The sequence below is a fragment of the Neopsephotus bourkii genome, unplaced genomic scaffold (genome assembly GCF_033783945.1).
Source record: "Neopsephotus bourkii isolate Nb327-2 ecotype Australia unplaced genomic scaffold, CSIRO-AGI_Nbou_v1 NB_1749, whole genome shotgun sequence".
Classification (NCBI taxonomy): Eukaryota; Metazoa; Chordata; class Aves; order Psittaciformes; family Psittacidae; genus Neopsephotus; species Neopsephotus bourkii.
Genome location: NW_026902223.1, coordinates 4,080,496 through 4,100,187, shown reverse-complemented (window position 1 = coordinate 4,100,187; position 19,692 = coordinate 4,080,496). Strand labels below are relative to the sequence as shown.

The 19,692-nt window shown below is 40.6% G+C and overlaps 1 protein-coding gene and 1 long non-coding RNA gene across 2 annotated transcripts; both read right to left on the bottom strand.

The window, feature by feature from the left end:
• Window positions 1-222: 222 nt before the first annotated feature.
• Window positions 223-9,652, bottom strand: UTP6 (UTP6 small subunit processome component). The gene is made up of 19 exons (XM_061377329.1): window positions 9,495-9,652; window positions 9,311-9,395; window positions 8,701-8,742; window positions 8,521-8,613; window positions 7,848-7,895; window positions 6,962-7,025; window positions 6,296-6,414; window positions 5,623-5,700; window positions 5,166-5,247; window positions 4,608-4,689; window positions 3,804-3,985; window positions 3,106-3,185; window positions 2,338-2,415; window positions 1,989-2,168; window positions 1,823-1,903; window positions 1,528-1,637; window positions 1,375-1,441; window positions 1,013-1,085; window positions 223-462 (listed from the first exon to the last, which is right to left on the bottom strand). Exons 1-19 carry the CDS (start codon window positions 9,584-9,586, stop codon window positions 305-307), a joined length of 1,794 nt encoding a protein of 597 aa, XP_061233313.1. The 5' UTR covers window positions 9,587-9,652; the 3' UTR covers window positions 223-304.
• A 2,385-nt stretch (window positions 9,653-12,037) lies between these two features.
• Window positions 12,038-17,481, bottom strand: LOC133225033 (uncharacterized). Its single transcript, XR_009729001.1, has 2 exons — window positions 16,961-17,481; window positions 12,038-12,639 (listed from the first exon to the last, which is right to left on the bottom strand). It is a non-coding gene; the product is annotated as an uncharacterized LOC133225033 (long non-coding RNA).
• Between the last annotated feature and the right edge of the window lie 2,211 nt (window positions 17,482-19,692).

Here is a 19,692-nt window from a genome sequence, read left to right as displayed (position 1 = left end):
AAAAGCTGATGCATTCTGACTGTTCCATCTGAAGGTTTAGGCAGGAGGAAGAGTTTGCTCTCAGAACTCTCAATGAAGAACACCCTCAGAGGCACCTTTGTTTTCTCCTCTCAGTGTGCACTTGAACTTGCCCCTGGCAGAAGCAACACCAGAAACAACTGCAATGGGACAGACTGTTTTTTCACACATGCAATAATGTAAAGTTACATTTTAATGAGATCCTGGAACATACTTATTTTTTGTACAAAGTTGTTAAAAAAATGTACACTGTCATGTTGTAACTATTCATAATGTTTCATAATTTTCATAAATGTCCAGTTTGCAGTAAAGTGTATTTGGAAACAAAGTCTTCCACCAGGTCCCCCTGCAACATCTTCATAGCTCTCCAGTGAATGCTCCCGCAGTTTTCTGGTTTGCCTTGGGGATGATTTAACTCCTCTTTGATATAATCCAGCCAGAGATCTTTAACAGAAAAAGAAGTTCTGGTTATGTTTTGATTGGTATGAACAAACATATCAAACCTGACCTAGATATGTTCTTTAAGTGTCCTTGATGTTAATGCAGTGAGGTTTACTTTGGGAAACTACAGCCGCCTGCCCATGAGGACCAAAGCCTGGGTTCTATTTCCAGTGCAACAGTGATGTCTTAAAAATAATGCTGCAATAATTGAGCTGTTTACTTTCTTAAAAGAAATACTGCAGAAATCTTGATGAGAAAAACACAGCCCCATAGTGTTTGCAAACCCGAATTCAAGGTGGTATCATCTCCCTGCCAGCCAGAGTCAAAACTCTGGTTGCCTGCAGTTCCGCTGAAGCCATTCCACTGTGAACAGCGACCATGGGCTGAAAGTGAAGGTCACTGCGGAGTGTCATGCTCTTAATGGCACAGAAACGACAGGCTCGACTCTGCACAGCAGCAATCACAAGGGCAGAACAAGCAGCTAACTTTTGAAATAGACGAAAATAAAAGCAGCAGCATGGAATGAATAAATAAATAAATAAAACCCCCTTACCAGAACCCGCTGAACCAAACTCTCTCAAGGCACGTTCATAGTATTCTCTCAGATGGAGCATTTTGCAGGATTCCTAACAAAGGAAGGTATTAAAAGGCCATTTATTTTGTACAGAACTGAAGCTGCGGCTTGATTAGACTCGTACAAAGAAAAAGAGTCACGGTAATTACACGCGCACACGCACACTGCCAACGATTAGTTACCATGGAACTGGCTTTGTGTTCAATGCTATGAATCAACTTCAGAAGACAAATATGAACTGATCACAAACTAATGACACAACTCATAAGCACTCTATTTCCCATTTAAATCCAACATTAGACACGTATTTTACAAGTACAAGCCATTAATTAGATAGTTACCTGCTCCTTTTCTATTTGGATCATCTTCTTGAAGAAGCCAAGTGAAAATGGCCGATTTTCACACAGGCTGAAGTAGAAACACAAGTAACTTTAGAATTCAAGCCTTTTAACACCTGCACTAGAACATTCAGGTTTCAAGATTTTATTTGTCACCTGGTAAAGACTTTTTTCACTTTCTTATAACCACCATTTCTGTAAGTCCAGTCAAGATACATTTCTTTCATAGTTGCAGATTCTGCAGGATTAGTGGCCTGTAAGGATCTCTGCAAGTTTAAAAGGAAAAAAGAAGCTACAATTAAAAGGCTTGTAAGCCTATGTCCAACTGGGTTTTGGTAACATACATAGCTTTCAGTTGAAATTCTGTAATTTGTTAGGTGTTCCATCCACACCCATTGTTCCCGATTATTTACATACTGACATAAAAAGTAGACTTCTATTAGCTAAGTACCTGATAGAGGGCTTCTGTGTCCTCCTTGCTGTTTGTGCCTTCACTCCATTCCACCCAGAGGGTCCATAATGGCAAAGCACCCTGAAAGGTAAGCAGGAGAGGAATCAAATATCAGAGGTTCTGGCCCAAGACTAATACATGGCAAGTCAATAAAACCAGCACAGACCTGAGATTTCACGTGCTTAATAGCTTCTTCAAAACACTGGGTCACATCGTCACACTTCAGCTGGATCAGCACCTGCAGCCTCATCTGCCACATTTCCACTGACTGGCTGAAGCGCTCAGTTGCAGCTGCTGCCACCTCTGTGACCTTCTCAAACTGGCTGGACTCCAGCAGTAGTTGAACCTAAAACCCATCGGATACAGCTGATCAGCACAAGACTTTTTCAATACCTTGTTAAAAAACGAGGTCTTGGATGCAATACTGCCCACCCTTCTATCTACTCAACATGGTAAAGACAGGGATGTAAGCAACGCAGGACAATCTCACAAGCTATTTTTCTGTCTGCTCTTACCCACTGCTTATAAAGAGCTTCTGACAGCAAATGGGACTCGTGGGCTTTGCTGAACACACTCAGTGTCCTCTCCAGTCTCTAGAACCAACAGAGAAGAAAACATAAAGTAAACATAATTATTCCTGCATACACCAGATCCGAGCATTAGAAGCAGCACAGCAGATTTTATGTATCAACACATCACTGAAATACAGTAAGTTATATGTCTAATGCTTTAGGTATCTGCATACATCCCAAGATAAGGGGGATATCTGAGCATCTGAATTACATCTCTTCCTTAAGGAGTGAAAGAACAACATAGCAATGTTCTTTTACTGTATTAAAAGGGAACCAAACTGCCCAAGACCATTAGTTAATGCACTGAGTTGCACCCAAGCACAGATGTGTAATTAAGGCACTTACATGCCAGCATCTAACTTAGCTTGGACTCATTTGCAAGAGTCCTTTCAATTCACCCTCTTCTCTGAACAACACAGATTTGCAGCACTTTCAGCAAACAGGGACACATTTGCACTCTTAACTTTCACCCAAAGAGGTCACTATACTTTACTGACAAGGCTGGTTTATATCGGGTTATTCATGTTCAGGCAGGCCACATGTGAGCCTGACAGTAGAAGTGATCCCCTCTGATGGGTACTAAATGATTTTTACTGATGGCCACAGGCATTTCTGATAAAATGTCAAAATACATCTGCTTTGTCTGACAGATTACAGAAGTCGTTCAAAATAGGGATGATCTGTTACTATAATGTCCTAATAAGCTATTACCTTTTGCTTTAATCCTTGACTGTTGGTTTTTCTGTTGTATCTCTCTAAGCAAAAAGTGATGTAGCATTTCCACATGTCCTCTAGAGAATCAAAGACATAATGTCACACTTTACAGAATCACAAGAGTAAGCACAAATGTTTGTCTAAAAGGAATACAGAGAATCCAAGCACTAAGTGTTAATGCCAATTTTTACAACATTTTAAAACAGAGACCCCACATCCAAAACATGAACATTTTTAAATGGCTTCCCAGTGTAAGCTGCAGACAGTAACTCTTTGTAAAGAGATGAGGCTTCAGCACATGGCTGTCACAACTGATGCTCAGTGCAGATTGCACAGGCAAAGGCCTGTAGTTCTCAATGCATCTATGCAAGAGAGAGGATGCTCACAGGCAGCTGAGAAAAATCCTTTGTCTGCCTGACTTTAGGGCCACAAGTATTATCAGAGGAATGGAGCCCCTCTCCTGTGAGGAGAAGCTGAGGGTTGGGGTTGTCAGCCTGGAGAAGAGAAGGCTCTGGGGACACCCTGTTGCAGTCTTTCAGTACTTAAAACTCATAAGAAAGATGGGGAGAGACTTTTTAGCAGGGCCTGTTGCAACAGGACAAGGAGTAATGGTTTTAAACTAAAGGAGGGCAGATTCAGTATAGAGTATGCTCAAGTAACAGGAAAACATGTTAAATGCAGTCAGAACTTCTCACCTGTTGGCACTGCTCCCACTGCCTCTTCAAACACCGCAGAGCACCGTTCCTCTCTCTGGGTCATTTCAGTTATTTTCATCTGCTTTGTGGTTTCTTGTGTGGACTGCTTGGACTCCACCTCCAGCTCATGACGGGCCATGTAGTCCCATGTAAGAGGATCATCAGCATACCTGGTCTGCAAACTAAACGACACACCTTGTCTGGAACAGCCCTCAACCACCATTCTTCTTTTGCTTAGAAGGGCAGATGTATTTGTATAGGAATGTATTTGAATTCCAAGTAACCACATGCCAGAGAAAAACACATTTTACCTTCCCATAAGAGACAGACAAAATATAAGCCTATTCTGGGGTTTTATTTAATATGGATGTTCTCCAGTAATAGCATGAACTGGACAAGAAGCTTTTGAGAGAGATCTTTCAAGAGAGGAACAAGTGGAGATAATGAAGATGCAGGAGAACCACAAAGTACACTAGGAAAATCCACAGTTCCTGCTGTCAATTCACAGAAAAGAAGTGCAGTAGTTATTCAGTGACAATTATATTTTATCTAAGTTTATCTTAGCAGCTTCTCAAAGCCCTTCTGAAGCTAGACACAAGCATCCTTTTCTAACAAGCATGCTTGCCTCATGTTCTGTTTTTGTTAAAGCATTTCCTAGAGGCCTTAACATTCTATTTCTCTAAAGGAACAGCTTTTAGTTGTTAACCTGTCAACCCACTATCAATTGGAGGAGTTATGAGAAGTGTTTCTTAAAAAGCAAACAAAGTGAAATAAAAACACCCACAGTACAAAGCCAAACCTCACCTTTCCAGGATTTCTTTTTGCAAATCTTGGGTAAAATCAAAGAGCTTTGCAATGGAAAGCACAGCCAGATGGAACTCAGCACCTGCATTTCAAGAGGAACAACAAAAAAAATAGTATCAAATTATTATTATTACATAGAATTATGAAATTTTACCAAGCCTGGTTAATTTAAAGTGATTTAATCTGGTTTGTTTTTAGTCTGAATTCTTACCTCTTTGTCATAAGCGCTGATAAGTTGTGATCTAATGTGCAGTAACAAAGCAAAAAAGGTGTAATTCTGAACTGCCCTCCCCTTGGTGTTTTTAAACAAACAAGTTTGGAGGCTCTGAGCCCAGCACCTATGTCACTTCAGCCCAAAAGCCTGCAGAAAAGCTGTGAAAATTAGAACTGTCAGCGTTATTAATTTATATTTTGGCATTATCTAGGTTCTGCTGAAGAAACAGGATATTTGAAAATGAATTTTAATGTGTACACTGGAGCTAAGTCTATCTGTATGACCCACTAGAGAGCTGAGTTAAAGGTGACAATTTTCCTAATGAAAAAGAAACATTAAATCACCTTTAATTTTCTGAGCAGCATCCCTGAAGATTATGCGAGCCATTTCCCCATTGAGAATCTCTTCAGGGTAACTGAATTCCCCCTGTAATATCAAGCATAACATCATTGAAAAAACTGGTTTCCTTTCAGTTACCATTTTTGCAAACACGGAAAAAACATCAGAAGAAGATATTAATGTTTTTCTTGACCTAATTTGCATAACTGTGAAGGAGTACAAGATAGTACATTTAACTATTCTTTTTGAGAAATTACTAATAACGTTCCAACTGTGGAATGTAATAAAAGACTTTATAAGTGTAAAGAAAAATCACTGTATGAAGTATTTGAGCTGAGCATCAGCAAATACTTAAAACGCTTAACACAGGAACAATACAGGAACAAAAGCTTTCCTTGAGCTGTTGTCAAAGAAGCCATTAATACGGATTCCTTAGAACTGCACATTCACATGTGAACCTACCAAGTTCATCTTTGCTTGTTCAAATACTTTCTTTTCCTTCCTCTGTTTTTCAGCATTCATCAGCTCCATTCTGAAATACTGCAAAAGAGAGAAGAAAATCAAACGATTGTGGGGGTGGTAATAAATCATAAACCATCTGAGCCCGAAAATGGGGTAAAGCAGACTCTGAGGAGGTACAAATCAGACTTTGGCAACACCCCACATATGTCTGAGAGCCCCAGTTTTTGAAGGTCTGTGCATCTAGGTATCTGCTCTACAGATTTAGTCTGAAATTTCCCACATGCAGAAAACTAACACGTTTTAGTCATTCTTTAAAACTTAACTTGCCCTCAAAACCCCCCACGTTCCCTCACAAAGGCTGGGGATGGCAGGTCTAATCTAGAGAACTCCTAGCAGACCTTACAGCACTTTAAGAAGGGAATTTTGACACATGTATCTATAAGCAGTGTAAACCCCTCGCTTTGCATATATAAACATAGGATTTGCTAAACTGAAAATTGGTACCAGTACAAAGTTTGGGGTTAGTTGCTTTGGTTTATCCTTTTTTTTGACAACATTCCCAAGTGATGAGGGAACAAGTTTTTTCCAGTTTTCTCAGAATGATCTCAGATATGGTGGCCTCACTTGCTCTGATTAATCAAACAACTGGTCGTAGAAGAAAACCAGAACTCACCTCTTGGTAAAGTTTTGGGCACTCTGGGTGGAAGCGCAGAGCACGAAGGAACAAGTGCCTTGCACTTTCTGATGAGAGTCGTGTCTCCATTTCCCATTTTGCTGCCATAATCCACAGTGCTGAAATAGGTAATACAAATGAATTCATTCTAAGGCAAAGCAAGTGGCTGGTCACAAGAACCTCTTTTGAAGCTGCTCTCCAGCTTGGTTTTGTTTGATGCACCCACCCCAAGAAAATTCATAATCTTAGCTACAGACTAAGACTGATTATCTCCCATGTAAAACCAAGTTAAAGGACAGATCTAAGCAGCGAGGCGGATACAGGAAGTTTACTCTTGGATAGCTACAGATCCAGTGATTTATAATGATGTCTTCAAAACCCAAAAAGCAGTCTTGAGTATTCAACATCTCCCACCTCTGAAATATTTAGCTAGACCTCAGTCTAGCTGGGAAATGGTCATTCAGACCATGAAGCCTCCTACTTCACATCCCTTTTTAATTGCTCAGTACAACATCCATCAGAGCCGTTTTCTCTGAAGCTGCAGCAAGGCAAAGAAAGCAGAGCAGGAAGTTTTACCCTAGCAGCTTGAATTAAGCCCTATAAGAATTTAAACCAGCCCCATACCATCTATATTGAGACATTTATGCCACACGTGTTTCATTTTACCTGGTTTATTGGGATGAATGGCCAGCAGGGAAGAGAACACCTTACTAAGCTCATGTTTTGCATTCTGTAAAAGAAGTTTTGTTTTACTCACTCTAGTACCATCCAACCACCAGCACCAAAGTTTCATTATGAAAGGTTACAACTGTACTGGAAAACACACTTCTCTGCCACTTTATCTTCAGTAGCAAGTTTCTCATTTTTGTTCAGTACTGACCAGCTTTCAAACGTTACCAGGCCTGATCAGCACACTTAACTGAAACCTTTATAAACTACATAGCTAACACCTATGTGCCCTAAGCCACAAACATACAGTCTCAATGACTACCTTTGAGGTAAAGACTGCACTTCTTACTTTGGCAGCTTGGCATTACTCTGACAGGGTTACCTTCTTCAGCACAGGACAGACAATAACAGAATGTTAATCATAACCTGAAGATGTGCACAGGTAAGTTTACAAAATACTGAAATGCCAGAATTATACTTTTCAGCATAGAAGAAATATAAGAAATGTTTGGAACAAAATCACCATTCATGGAGAGGTGATCCAGTCATTCCAGCAAAAGTATATCCAATATTAAAAGTATATCCAAATATAAATCCAATATTCGGCTTCTCCCAAACCAAACAGCACTCCAGATTCAATGCACTCAGCTTCACCCCTTTCACCTGCAAGCATCAGTTTCATACTAATTCATTCCAAGTCAAATTCTACACTTACACCAGTGAAAAATCCAGGCAGCTCCAAACCTACTGTCAAAATTATTTCAGTATTACAGCATGTGGCAGTAAAGTCTGTACCCGTGTCATGTAATTCAAGTTCCAGGCACCTGATTTAGCACCAGTCCAGCACCTTCACTCAGATAAAATCAGCATTTTGAAGACTCACCCACTGTTTGCAAAATGCAACATGTGAAAGCCAAAGCTGGATATCTTCCTGTTGGAAATGCAAGGGGGAGAGAATCAACCTTACAACAAGGCAAGAACAAAATCAGTTGCACATTGACAAGCAAACAGTATGCCCTTGGTCTGATGACTTGGCATACAGATAGAAGGAATTCTGAATGTCAAACCCCTTTTTTTCCCCACCGATCTTCAAATTCCTCCAGAACATCCCAAGCTAACAACCTCCGCATCTCAAGACACTGCCTCTAAGCCTCTTCAATCAAATCTATGTTACACTGAACCCAATACAGAGCTCACTGTAACGTGTCCTGAGACACACATGTATCAAGACAAGCTTTTCCTGAAGCAGCTGAAAGTTTTTCCTCATTCTGTTTCTAGTCCTTACAAGCAGACAGACGAAACTCACACTGCAGCAGGTGCTCTAGACAGTTGAGAAATAATGACTTGGGAATGATAAAATTTTGTTTATATATGAAAAATGTTTATCCCAAACAAATTATCTCCTTCTAGGGCACTGCGAACTGTAAGACCAAACATCCACTTAGCTTTTCTGCTACGTTCTATATTACTGCAAATATTGGTGGCAATAACAAGGTGATCATTTTACACATCAAAAAGGTATTTTTCAATCTATCAATACAAATAAACAAACTTACTTTCCATTTTCCTGTAGCACGCTTGAAGAGGCAATGGACTCTGTGCAGAATAGAGTTCTCAATTTCATCCTTCTTAAACGGATACCCAATGCGCTAGGAGGCAAAAAGGAAGTATTAGTTTTACTGCAATAGCAAATTTGACATAAAGGATTTTGCACAGTGAATAACTGACAAACTTACTGCTCTTCGCTTCTTGATCAGCTCCAGCAGATTAACTTCATACTAGAATGGGGAGGAAAAAACCCAAAACATTTAAAAGCAAATGAGGAAATGCATAAGAATAAGCAAAAAACTACAGATCAAGATTTTTATAGCTAATCAAGTGGGCAATAAAATTCCATCCAGGAAAGCTAAAGTTACAAGTTTTTGGCCAGATCACTACATTTCTAAGGCTGACTGAAACTGAGTACTTGTTCTGCGCACGGCATTTCCGACTTGAGCTATTAGCATCTCACACTCCTCGAGTCACAGTGCACAAGCCAAACTTGTAACACTCTAAGAAATTAATTACACTGAACTGCAATCTGCACATCACATCAGGGAACTGGGATTTCTGCATCCCTGCAGAGAAAACAAAACTATAGGGAAAAGCCACAATAAGAAAGACTCCCTCACCCCAAACTGGCTGTGCTGCATCCTCTAGTGTGTCCTGATTAAGAGCCTCTGTTAATAAACGACTTCCAAGGGAACACCAGGGCCCCGTTTCTTACGTGGATAACTACAAGACTCCTTCACTTCTGAGCTGGATCTCCACCGCGGGTTAGCCCGCCCTGCTATCAGCAAAGCCTACCTGAATGTAATTAACGAAGTCCTCTTTCCGCAGCGCTCGCCGCTGTATCTTGTACTCCAGAGCCGAGGCCTTCCTCAGGACGGCCCTGCGGGAAGGGGCCATCAGCGAACGCACCCAGCCCGGCCGCTCCGCCAGCGCTCGCTACCGGTCTCCGTGCAGGCTGTGCCGCCTTCTTCCGCCTCACCTGATCTCCTTCCGCGTGAAGAGCCCGACCCGCTCCAGCTGCTCCAGCTCCGGGATGCGGTCCTCCAGCCGCTGCTCCACACGCTCCGCCATGGCTGCGGCACCACACAGGCCTCACGCGTGCGCCCACACCGCTGCCACTGCCGGCCTTCCGGGGCGGGGCCGCGCCGCTCTGCCGCCCCCTGCTGGCTGCGCCGCCCTCTCGCCGGGTCCGGGTCCGGGTCCGGGTCCGGGTGGTGAGCGGCGTGTGTGGTGTCAGTCACCACTGAGGCGGGCACATGGCTTTGGGTGGGATCGCTGCCGGGATAAACCGCTTCTCCAGGCTCCCACCGGACTTCAATTCTGGGATTAACAACAACATTGAGTCCAGAGGAGGCCACGAAGATGCTACGGGGGCTGGAATACCTCTGCTATGGACACAAGCTGAGAAGAGAAAGCTCCGGGAGACCTTAGAGCAGCTTCCAGTGCCTAAAGGGGCTGATAATAAATCTGGAGAAGGGCTTTTGACAGGGACATCTAGGGACAGGACAAGGGGGAATGGCTTTAAAATGACAGAGGGGAGAGTGAGATCAGACATTAGGATGATGTTCCTGTGGTGAGGATCTCTCCCTCCCAGAGGAAGAGGCAGCAGCTGTTTCTCAGACAGCAAGCACATGGGCAAGAGGACTTCTGGCATGGCACTTTTCATATCTAGGAGCCAAAAAAGCTGTGGGTGATCCTTCCCTTTCTGATAGTAAAATGGCTTCAAGCATGGTGCTGAGGACAGAGCGAGAACTTGAGCAACTGACTTCTGTTAAACACCCATAAGACAAAACATAAGAACAACCAAGAATAGTGGTCATTTTTTTTCACCTGCCATGACTTGGATTCGTAATGGTTCTTGTCAACATTAGGTACCAATTAAAACACAAGTGAGTTCTTAGTGGGAGAGGTTTAGCAGCTTTTCACTCTGACAGGAAACAGTTGACACTGGTTTCCAAGAAGTGATTGAACAGGAAATGGAAAGTCACCATCCAGCCACCAGACCAAGAGCTGCAGTCTGCTGCGTCCAGAGCATGGTGGCTGGAGCAGGTCTGAACCACAGCTGCCTGGAGCAGAGGGACCCCTTACCCACTGTGCAGGAACAACAGCAGTTCCCAATGCCACTGTCCACCCTGGAGGCTTCCACATCCTACGCTGCACTGCCATAATCCATGGGTCTGCACATCACAATGGTAGCCTGTCGCCTTTATATACTATCTGTTTACTACCAACTTTATATACTTAGAATATTCACACTAGAATTGGCAAAACTCAGTTAGTGCCCCAGAGCCATCCCTGCAGCAGAAGGAGGAACTCCCCACAGTGAGAACAGCCATCCTGACATAAGCCAGCTCCATGTGTGAGCCACAACCTTCAACCTCCTGGGGCCTAAATGTCAGTGAGTTCACCTCCCTTAAGTTCAGCTTCCAGTAAAGCAGCACAACAGGTAATCCTCCCCAAAACAGTAGTGTAGAATGTTATTCATCATCATCAGAAACACTTCTTAAATATATTTGGTTTCTTTTTTTGGAGGTTGACCAGCTCAAGCAGATTGCTTAGTAAGTCCACAGGCTACTAAAATAGTACTTAAGGAAGACTACACTGGGCCTGAAAAACTACATTAGCATACTGAATCACTAAGCGAGAATGTGATTGGAATTACTACAGTTGATGGCTTAACTTCAGTTATGTGGGTATTTCTGCATCTGACTGCATGATTTTCTACTGTAAAAGCATTCTCTATTTAGAGCTTATTTGTCACAGTGCACTTAGATCACAACAGTTACACAAGCAGACTGCATGCAGTTTAGGAGTTCAAAGCTTAAAAGGTTGATATCAGTCAAATCTTAAAAGGTTGGTATCAGTCATTACATGGAAACCTCCGGGAAATTCTATTTCTAACTTCTTGCTCTTCTCATTCTTTAAACACTGATGTCTCCTGCAGCTGAAAAGCAGCAACTGTGACATACAAACATGAACAAGTCTTCTGAAATGTTCTGGTTGATCATTCTATCAGTCTTAAAATACTGTTTTGTGATCAACTCCCAGTGAACTGGGAACTTTGAAATTCAAACCCCACCACCAAACAAACAAGCCATGGCTGTTTTATTAACACAGATGATAGAGAAGTCTGTGTACCTCAAAGGGCAACAGCAACCTCCACCTTGAGTTGTGCTGCTGAGAGAATTCAGTCGTATGCACATATCTACCGACAGGTCTTTGACACATGTGAGAGCTGTCCACAAACTACCCCCACACTGGTAACAATGTGTGCCCAGCAATGCCTCTGAGGGCATTAAATCCCTTGTTAACACTTGTCAAAGCACCACAATATCATCCCATAGAAGCATATAGGCACAGCACAAACCACTCTGCAGGACCCATCACTGCGGGACTCAAAGGAAGAAAGAATGGTGTGCACCAAAACAATAGACTCCCCAAGTTTCCAGTTTAGGGGCCCAGTATTTCCCACTCAAAACCACAGGCACAAAGTGAGTAACAGTAAGATTTAAAGTACTGAACTTGCTGATGACCTCACAGGATTATTTACAAATCAAATAGATCACAAACAGACTGAAAACATTGTGTGTTCCTTCAGAAATCCCTCCTTTCCTGTAAATGGAACGAGTACAAAAATACAAATGCCTTTCCTTTTCTTCCTCCCCAGCAAAACAATCCTTAGAACAATTAACATAACGGACTGTCAGAAGTGTTCAAACCAAAGTGACAAACGCAGTGAGTGGCAGGCAAGCCCAGCCCGACCCACCAGAACACTGCATGCAGGATTTGTCATGCAAATCAAAATGGAACCTGACATGCTCTTTGTTCATTTTCCTTTCAAAAAATCTACTTTAAATGCCGCCCATGTGCCTTGTTTTGGAAGCTGACATTCCAAATGCATCAGTGCAAATTAAGGGAGGGATCCATTACCAATAAAGATGTTGAGATACACAGAGTTTCAACAAACCTTATTGGGAAGACTGGAGGGAGAGCTGCTGCAGTTTGCACCTGTAGGGTCACTCTGTTCGATGCTGCTGCTTTTATGAAGTGTCTTTAGAGAAACTCCATCAATTGCAGGAGAAGTTCTGGCAGGCTGTCACAGCTTAATATTTCTAGGTTACAGTCTGCAAGCAATGGATATACTGTGAATTAGGAATAACAACAGTGTTCTTGCTTTAAGTCTTATCAATATTAAAATGCATGATGGTTAATGGGCATATTTAATATTTAATTAAATATTAAACATATTTAGGTTATTGATATAGATGTATCTTGTTTATTTCAGCTGGTTTTCTACCTGAATGCACAATTACAACTCTTTAGAAGATGCCACCAGACATACAGTATTTCACAGTTAGCTTGCACTATATGAATATGCCTTTTAAACAAGAGTGGTGTTCTGAGCTCATGAAAATAACAGGGAAACTTCTGCTAAGCCAAGCCAGGGGTTCAGCCTTAGGGACACATTGTTAACAAAGCCCTCAAAGCATTTTCTGAGCATGTGGGGCTTTGGTTTAAAAAAAAAAAATGAACACAACTGATAATAAAGCAGCTTGGAATTTACTCTACAAAATAGCCTAACCCAAACTTAGGGCTTCATTAACTTGCCTGAATTTGTTACTAAAGCAATTTACATGATGATTTGGTTTCACTTCTGCCAAAACCAGCAGTCAATCTGCATCAACACCGCATCATCACTGTAGTTTCACTCTGAGCCAAAAACTTACGTTGCAGACTATAGAGCTGGTCAGTTGGGCTGTTCCATACCTACATTAACACTGGTACATGTACCAATCCTATATCAATGTTATTTTCATCATTCTGGTAGACAGATGCTTGTCTTTGTCAATGCATTGCTTTACTCTTGCAGCATTAGAGCTGAATGATTCCTGGAATTTCATTCACTTATCTTTTCCTCAGCTATTATTGGTTAAAAAATCCAAAACCATTTTCATTCAATGCCTTAACAGAACTATTATCTGACAATTTACTCTTACATGTAGTCTCCTAAAAAGACAAGACCTTTACATTCTTCTTTGCTTTGGCTCTGAACTTGGGAGTTTTATGAATCAGATTTTTCCTCCTACTCATTTTGAGGCATTCAGCTTCTTTTCAATTGCCCCAAAATCTGAACATCTATACACAGGGCATTTTCAGCGACGGGGAATTGCTTCCGTGCCAGTTCACATCTGGTACTCAGTACAAAATCCATATGTTTATCCAGGGCCTCCAGAGACTTGTACAGTAGTGGCTATAAGTATGCCTTTTAATTTGATTTTGTCATTTGGCTGGTTAGTAGGTAGTTGTCAGTCTGTCTAAATGCAGCAGGGCAGTTATAACTGGTCAGTCATCATATTCTAGTTGTCAATTCATAATCCAGTGGAATATCAGTCATATTTCAACAATTTAAAACTATATCAGTCATTTCCTACATTCTCTTAAATTGTCAAATGCATTGCTTAAGTACCTTTAATTTAATATTATTTCTTGCATGTACATTTGTACTTAGGATTGTTGCCAAAGCTCTGGAGAGTAGAGTCCTGCTAATCTTTATTTATCTCACTAACCTGTCTAGGTATGAAAAGCAGTGTAATTATGGCATGGCCTTGGGTGACCTACCAATATCGTAAGTAACAAGGCAGCTAGAGATAGAACTTCCTCAGAGCAAAGCACAGAGATGTCAGTTCCAGCATCAATTAAAATGACATGCCAAAGAGCATAAAATATGCCATATACAGGTTTATTTCTCCTTCCAAAAAAGTGGGACTAGGATTGCTCACATTTTGCCTCCTGCTATGTTTCTTACCTCCTTCTATGGAGATGTGTTTAGCATGATAAAAGTACACAGTCATGGCAACAACCAGTAAAACTACCTTGGGACTAGAATAATTTAGATTATCGTGTGCAGAATCATATATCCCAAGCAGCATTCTGAAAACAAGATAAACTCTTATCAAAGCCTTCTGAAGCAACCTCTAGCATATAAACCCACAGATAATGTGTTAACTTGCATATGACACTTAGATAAGCTCTCCTGTGTGTGACTTTCATATACCTAAATGGAAAACACTGGGAAAAAAGTCTCTGCCCTGATCTTATCATTTGAGTAATTGCTGATGATAAAATTTAAGCTCCTTATCTTGTTAACCTGTACTTGGGTTAGCCACAAAAGAGAGAATCAGTCCCTGTCAAAACTTACCCCTTACTTAAAGTTGAAATTAATCTGCAAGCTAATTAATGTGAGGTTTCATTTTACTATTTATTGACATATTCTTTGATCCTCCCCATATTTTTATTTCTGATTGATTGAAGCTCTTTTTCTTACACTGTGAACAGACCCTTTGGTGAGAAACTTATATTTACATCTGCAACTGACTTAATTCTCATATCTTCCCAGCAGTTTCTCTTTGACCTCTGCATTTCTGTGTTTAATCATTGAGTTTGCATGGAAAGTGTTTCAGTTGCTGTATCTGTGGCAGTTTCCAGGACTCAGTATAGGGAACACAATTCCTGAAAGTTCACTTAGAATTATTAGTTTTTCAGTAAGTACCACATATGCTGTGTCTCTGAAATTACAGCATGATCTTGTGTGATTCCTATTCTATTTCCATGTATTAAGCATTTAAATGTCAAGATTTGGCATGGCTTTTTGTGTGTTTTGTTTGGAATCACACATGAAATACATTGTAGTGTGGGTGGGGGTTTTGTGAGTTTATTATATAGGAGGTCTACAGATTTTCTGTAAAAAAAATCCAACAACTCTGGATTAACATATTAAAAGCTAGAGTTTTCTGAAGCTCATATTAAAAAAGGGGGCTCATGGCAAAGATGGAGTTTCTCTGTGGACAAAAGGGACAAGAACTTTTCTACAGCTCACCTCAAGCACCTTCGTTTCTTCAAACAATTACAAATGTGATGAAGACATTCAAAATGAAGGGCACAGACCAACCATTAAGCCAGATAAGGTCTCTTCCAAGTGTGAGCTTCCTGAGCAACAACAGTCCTTCTTCTGCCCAGAGACTCCACAAGTCCTTTTCCTACCTATGGAGTCTTTGGTGCTACATGGAATTTATTCAGGTTTCAACAAAGGGGAATAACACTGCCTTGCTTTTTTTCAGCAGACACAGGTTTTGATCTAATCTTATATGAATAAAAATCTTGTTTTAAACTTCGCCTTTAAAAATAAGTGAATATTATGCAGAACTTACTGGTTTTACCTTACAAACTTTATTTTTAGTTCCTTGTATGAGATATCTTTTTCTGTAATAAATGCTTTTACTGTTAGTACATTTCTGGGCTTGCAGTTAAATCATCTTAAGAGATGTCCTATCTTTCTAGACTAAACCAATATATTGGGCCTAGGCTTTTCATAATGCTTTCAAAACAATTCTGGTATTTTCAGTCCACTGTCTAAACACTGAGGAGAAATGCGACTGCTGAAAAGCCACCAAGCAAAAATAAATCATTACTGAAAATCAGGAAATAAATTTCATTGTAGAAGAGTAATGAAAAATATATTAAAACATCACAAAAAAACTCCAGGAAACAACTCATGAGCACACATTTCTGCTAAGCAATAGCAACTAATAATTATTACTTGTTGTTCACCATGTGAATGCAGAAGATAGGTGACTCTGGTGCAAACCATCCTGTGAACTCAGTTTTCACTCTCTACAGTAACTCAAGACACATAAGCAACCTGATGGCTGAAAGCTGAGCATTATGGGTGCATTAAGATTCCCTGAGGGCCAAGTTCCTTGAGTGCTGTGCTCCTGGAATACATTTGAACAGCTCTGTACAAAAGCAGTCCCCAGCCAAACACAAGAATGAGAATCACAAGTGGCTGCTCTGTCAATCTCCCACACATACTGCATTCACAGCTATACATCAAAATGCTTGCATTGCTACACAGGATCTTAGCTCTTCCCTTTGCCATGCTTCAGTACAGTTGTTCCCTTAAAGTTTATTTTCTCTTTTCTTAGTTCCTTGCTTATAAAAACAGGGCAGCACTAGATATTAACATGCAGAAAACCAAACGGAAATGGAGAGCTACTACCCCAACAGCAATATGATCCTGCCATCCTAAATATACTCAGTACTCCTCCGACCTGCTCTCGCACCTTTACTCGGGAAGCTGCAGCTACTCCCTTTCTCCAGCTGCAATATTATGTAGCCTCTGTTTATAAGAGACTGGGAAAACACAAAGTGGGAGTTGACTTCTGCTTTCCAAGTAGGGAGGAAAAAGTACTTTATCTAATAATTTCCATAGCTTGTTACTGCTGATCGACATCAAATCAGGCTGAAAATAAAGAATATCAACTGAAGAAAATGAATTAATAACTCTTGCAGATGAAATTAACTCAGCATCTAGTGGAGTTTATTTGTGTAAGTGAAGGAAATTGCATCTGCATTTGGAGTACAGTGATAGAGCTGCGGGATCCATACCTTCCCATCTATGCGAGAAGTAGTTTTATTTGTCTCGGTTCTACAGCATTTGTGTACTCTCACTCCTCTCATGGAAAACCTGGGTTTGATGGGCTGGACAAAGAGTGCGAAGGAGAACCTGGAAGCATGAAAAAAGAAAGAAATAAAGTTTGGATGTAACCATAGAAGTGCAGGTCTCTTCCATGCCAGATGCCCTTGAATCCCACTGAATGTGCTCACTAGCTTGAGGCCAAAATAAAGAACCACAGCTACCCAGAACACCGGCTGTGGGGTTGTTATGCTCAGCAGCACCCTGAATAGCACACTTCAGCTCCTTCCCAGCGTGGTACAATAGCACTCCCTGATAAACAGTGACACTGGCTGCCGTGGTGGCCTCAATCTGTAAGCAACTTTTAAGAAAGATTGCCCAAAAGTTCATATTTACCTAGTCAGCATCAGTTTTTTGTTCCAAAGTTATATTTAAGTTCTCAGAAGCTAAGATAGATGTGTAGTAGGCTTTACTAGTTACTAACAATCTCTATAGACAGTTACTAACAATCTCTGTTACTAGAGACTAACAATCTCTAGTTACTAACAATCTCTATAGACAGACCTGTGTTCAAAGGTGTGAGGAAAACAGTGTGATACTGATAGAACTTTCCTTTGACTGAGCTCCAAGTATACAGGTACTTACTTCCCCTCTAAAAAAAAAGGATTTACATTGTAAATACTCCTGTGCTGAGATACAGTAATTTGGAGGACTGGAAGCTGGAAAGTACTTGTGGTTATAGAGGTACTACAGGCAACCAAGAAATGCATGTAACTATGAAATGAAGAAACATTTCAGAAAGTGCTATTTATGCATGCATATTATGTACTTTTTCATGTATGTCTGAAGAGGTAAAACTTGCTGCAGTTTAGCCTGTCAAGATGACAGGAACATTGGGTACATACCGGCTGCAAAAATCCCTTAGGAAAAAGGGATCCAGAAGTAGCATATGCTTTCAATCTGCAGGAAGCAAATCTGATCTTTTGAATATCAAACACAAATCCCACCAACGGCACATGAAAACAAGAACGGATTGGCCATCTTGAGACATAAATCTGACATATCATAAAGGCACCTTTGCCAGCTACTTCTGCTTTCCCTGCCAGGGGTTTGTTCCAGCCTTGGTTTGCAAATGGTTGTTTCTTCCATTTATCATATTAAACTGGTTTTTGCATTATGTGATTTTCTATTTTTATAGCAAAAAAAAAAAGACACTACTTGTCATCATCTTTTACTTCCCAAATGTTATGAGTTGATAGGAATTTCAGTCAGGTACACTGTATTTCAATGTTTGTCTTTTTTAGATACTTTATGAGAAACACATTTTCATTGGCTTTGCATAAACCCTGTCTTTTGCTAACTATGGCCAACTTATTACTGTTACCTCGTGTATATATATACAAGATACTATTTTTTAATAAATGCATGTATAAAATATATAGGGTCTCTTTTACCAGGCAGGTCAAGGACACAACATTCTCACGCCTCAGCTCTTCTGAAGAAACCATAACGATTTCCGTCTTTCTATCTTTCTAGAAAGAAATATATATTTTCTTGCTTCTGTGCAAAATAAGTAGAAGTTACTTGCTGTGTTATGCCCTGTGCTCTTTTTAGCCATATGCACTATGAAGCCCCACACATGACATCTCGAAGTCGTTGGGGCTTTTTCAGCTGAACATATCTCATCAATGCTCTACACTCTTTAAGTACACATGAACAGCCCAGGGCAGCAGATCTAAACAAACAGCTTAAAAAATTACAAGTCTCTCTACCAGATAAGGAAAACACTCTCAAACTGTCAAAACTCCCCTATTTGACAGTCAGTCCTGTGCTTCCAGTGGGCACATACGCACACTGTGTGTGTGGGTGTGTGTTGCACCGTCCTGTGCCATTCAAGGCTAGAATCTCAACCTTAAGTTCCTCTGTTCACAAGCAGATCCCACTCCAATGCCAGAGATTAATTGCCTAATTATCTTGCTTACTCCTCCTTTGAAGGTTGCCCTCTGGCTCCTCCTGGTTTTGAAATTTAGAAGGATGAGCCACCACCAGCAGCAGCAGCTTGTAAACAGTAGGGAGGAAACAGTTATAGATTTTAGGCAATGAACAACTTCCAATTGCAAAATTGCTGCTATAAAACATATAGGAGCCTTTCTCACACATAATATGATATTTTTTACCTTCTGTCACTTGACACAGGCTATCACTGGCCTCAAGATCAACTCCTGATCATGTAAAATGCTCTTCATTTGGTTTGCTGTTGCTATCTAGTTTCAGTTCAGAAGATTGTTCCAATGCATCCCAGGAAGTCCCTGGGTATAAGTGAAGAACTACATGTAAGGTCCTTAGAACCATGCAGTGCATCAACCACTAAAGAAATATTCAGCCACAATAAATGAGATGCGGTAGAGAAATTGAATAGGAGATAGAAGATCAAGAAACTGGAATACTAAGCAAAGACATTATTATGATAAGCAGGATTGTGATAAGCAGAATTATGATAAACAGGATCAAATTGTGTAACAGGAGATGTTAGAAATAACAGTTTCTGTTTGGAGGGAAGAACAAATAGAATGTAGGTGAACTGTGACAAAGATGAATTCCTAAAAATGTAAGGAAATTAAGGTTGAAACTAATTACAGAAAAGGTGGCATCTAAAACATCAGTGTCTGATAAAAATGGAAGGAAAGACAAATAATTTGAAGAA

Coding starts and splice junctions, on each gene's coding strand:
- UTP6 (XM_061377329.1), bottom strand. CDS start 9,586: ATGGCGGAGCGTGTGGAGCAGCGGCTGGAGGACCGCATCCCGGAGCTG. Junction 3,186..3,803: donor AGTGGGAGCAGTGCCAACAG/GTGAGAAGTTCT, acceptor TTGATTCTCTAG/AGGACATGTGGAAATGCTAC. Junction 1,442..1,527: donor GTGAAAAAAGTCTTTACCAG/GTGACAAATAAA, acceptor TTTCTACTTCAG/CCTGTGTGAAAATCGGCCAT.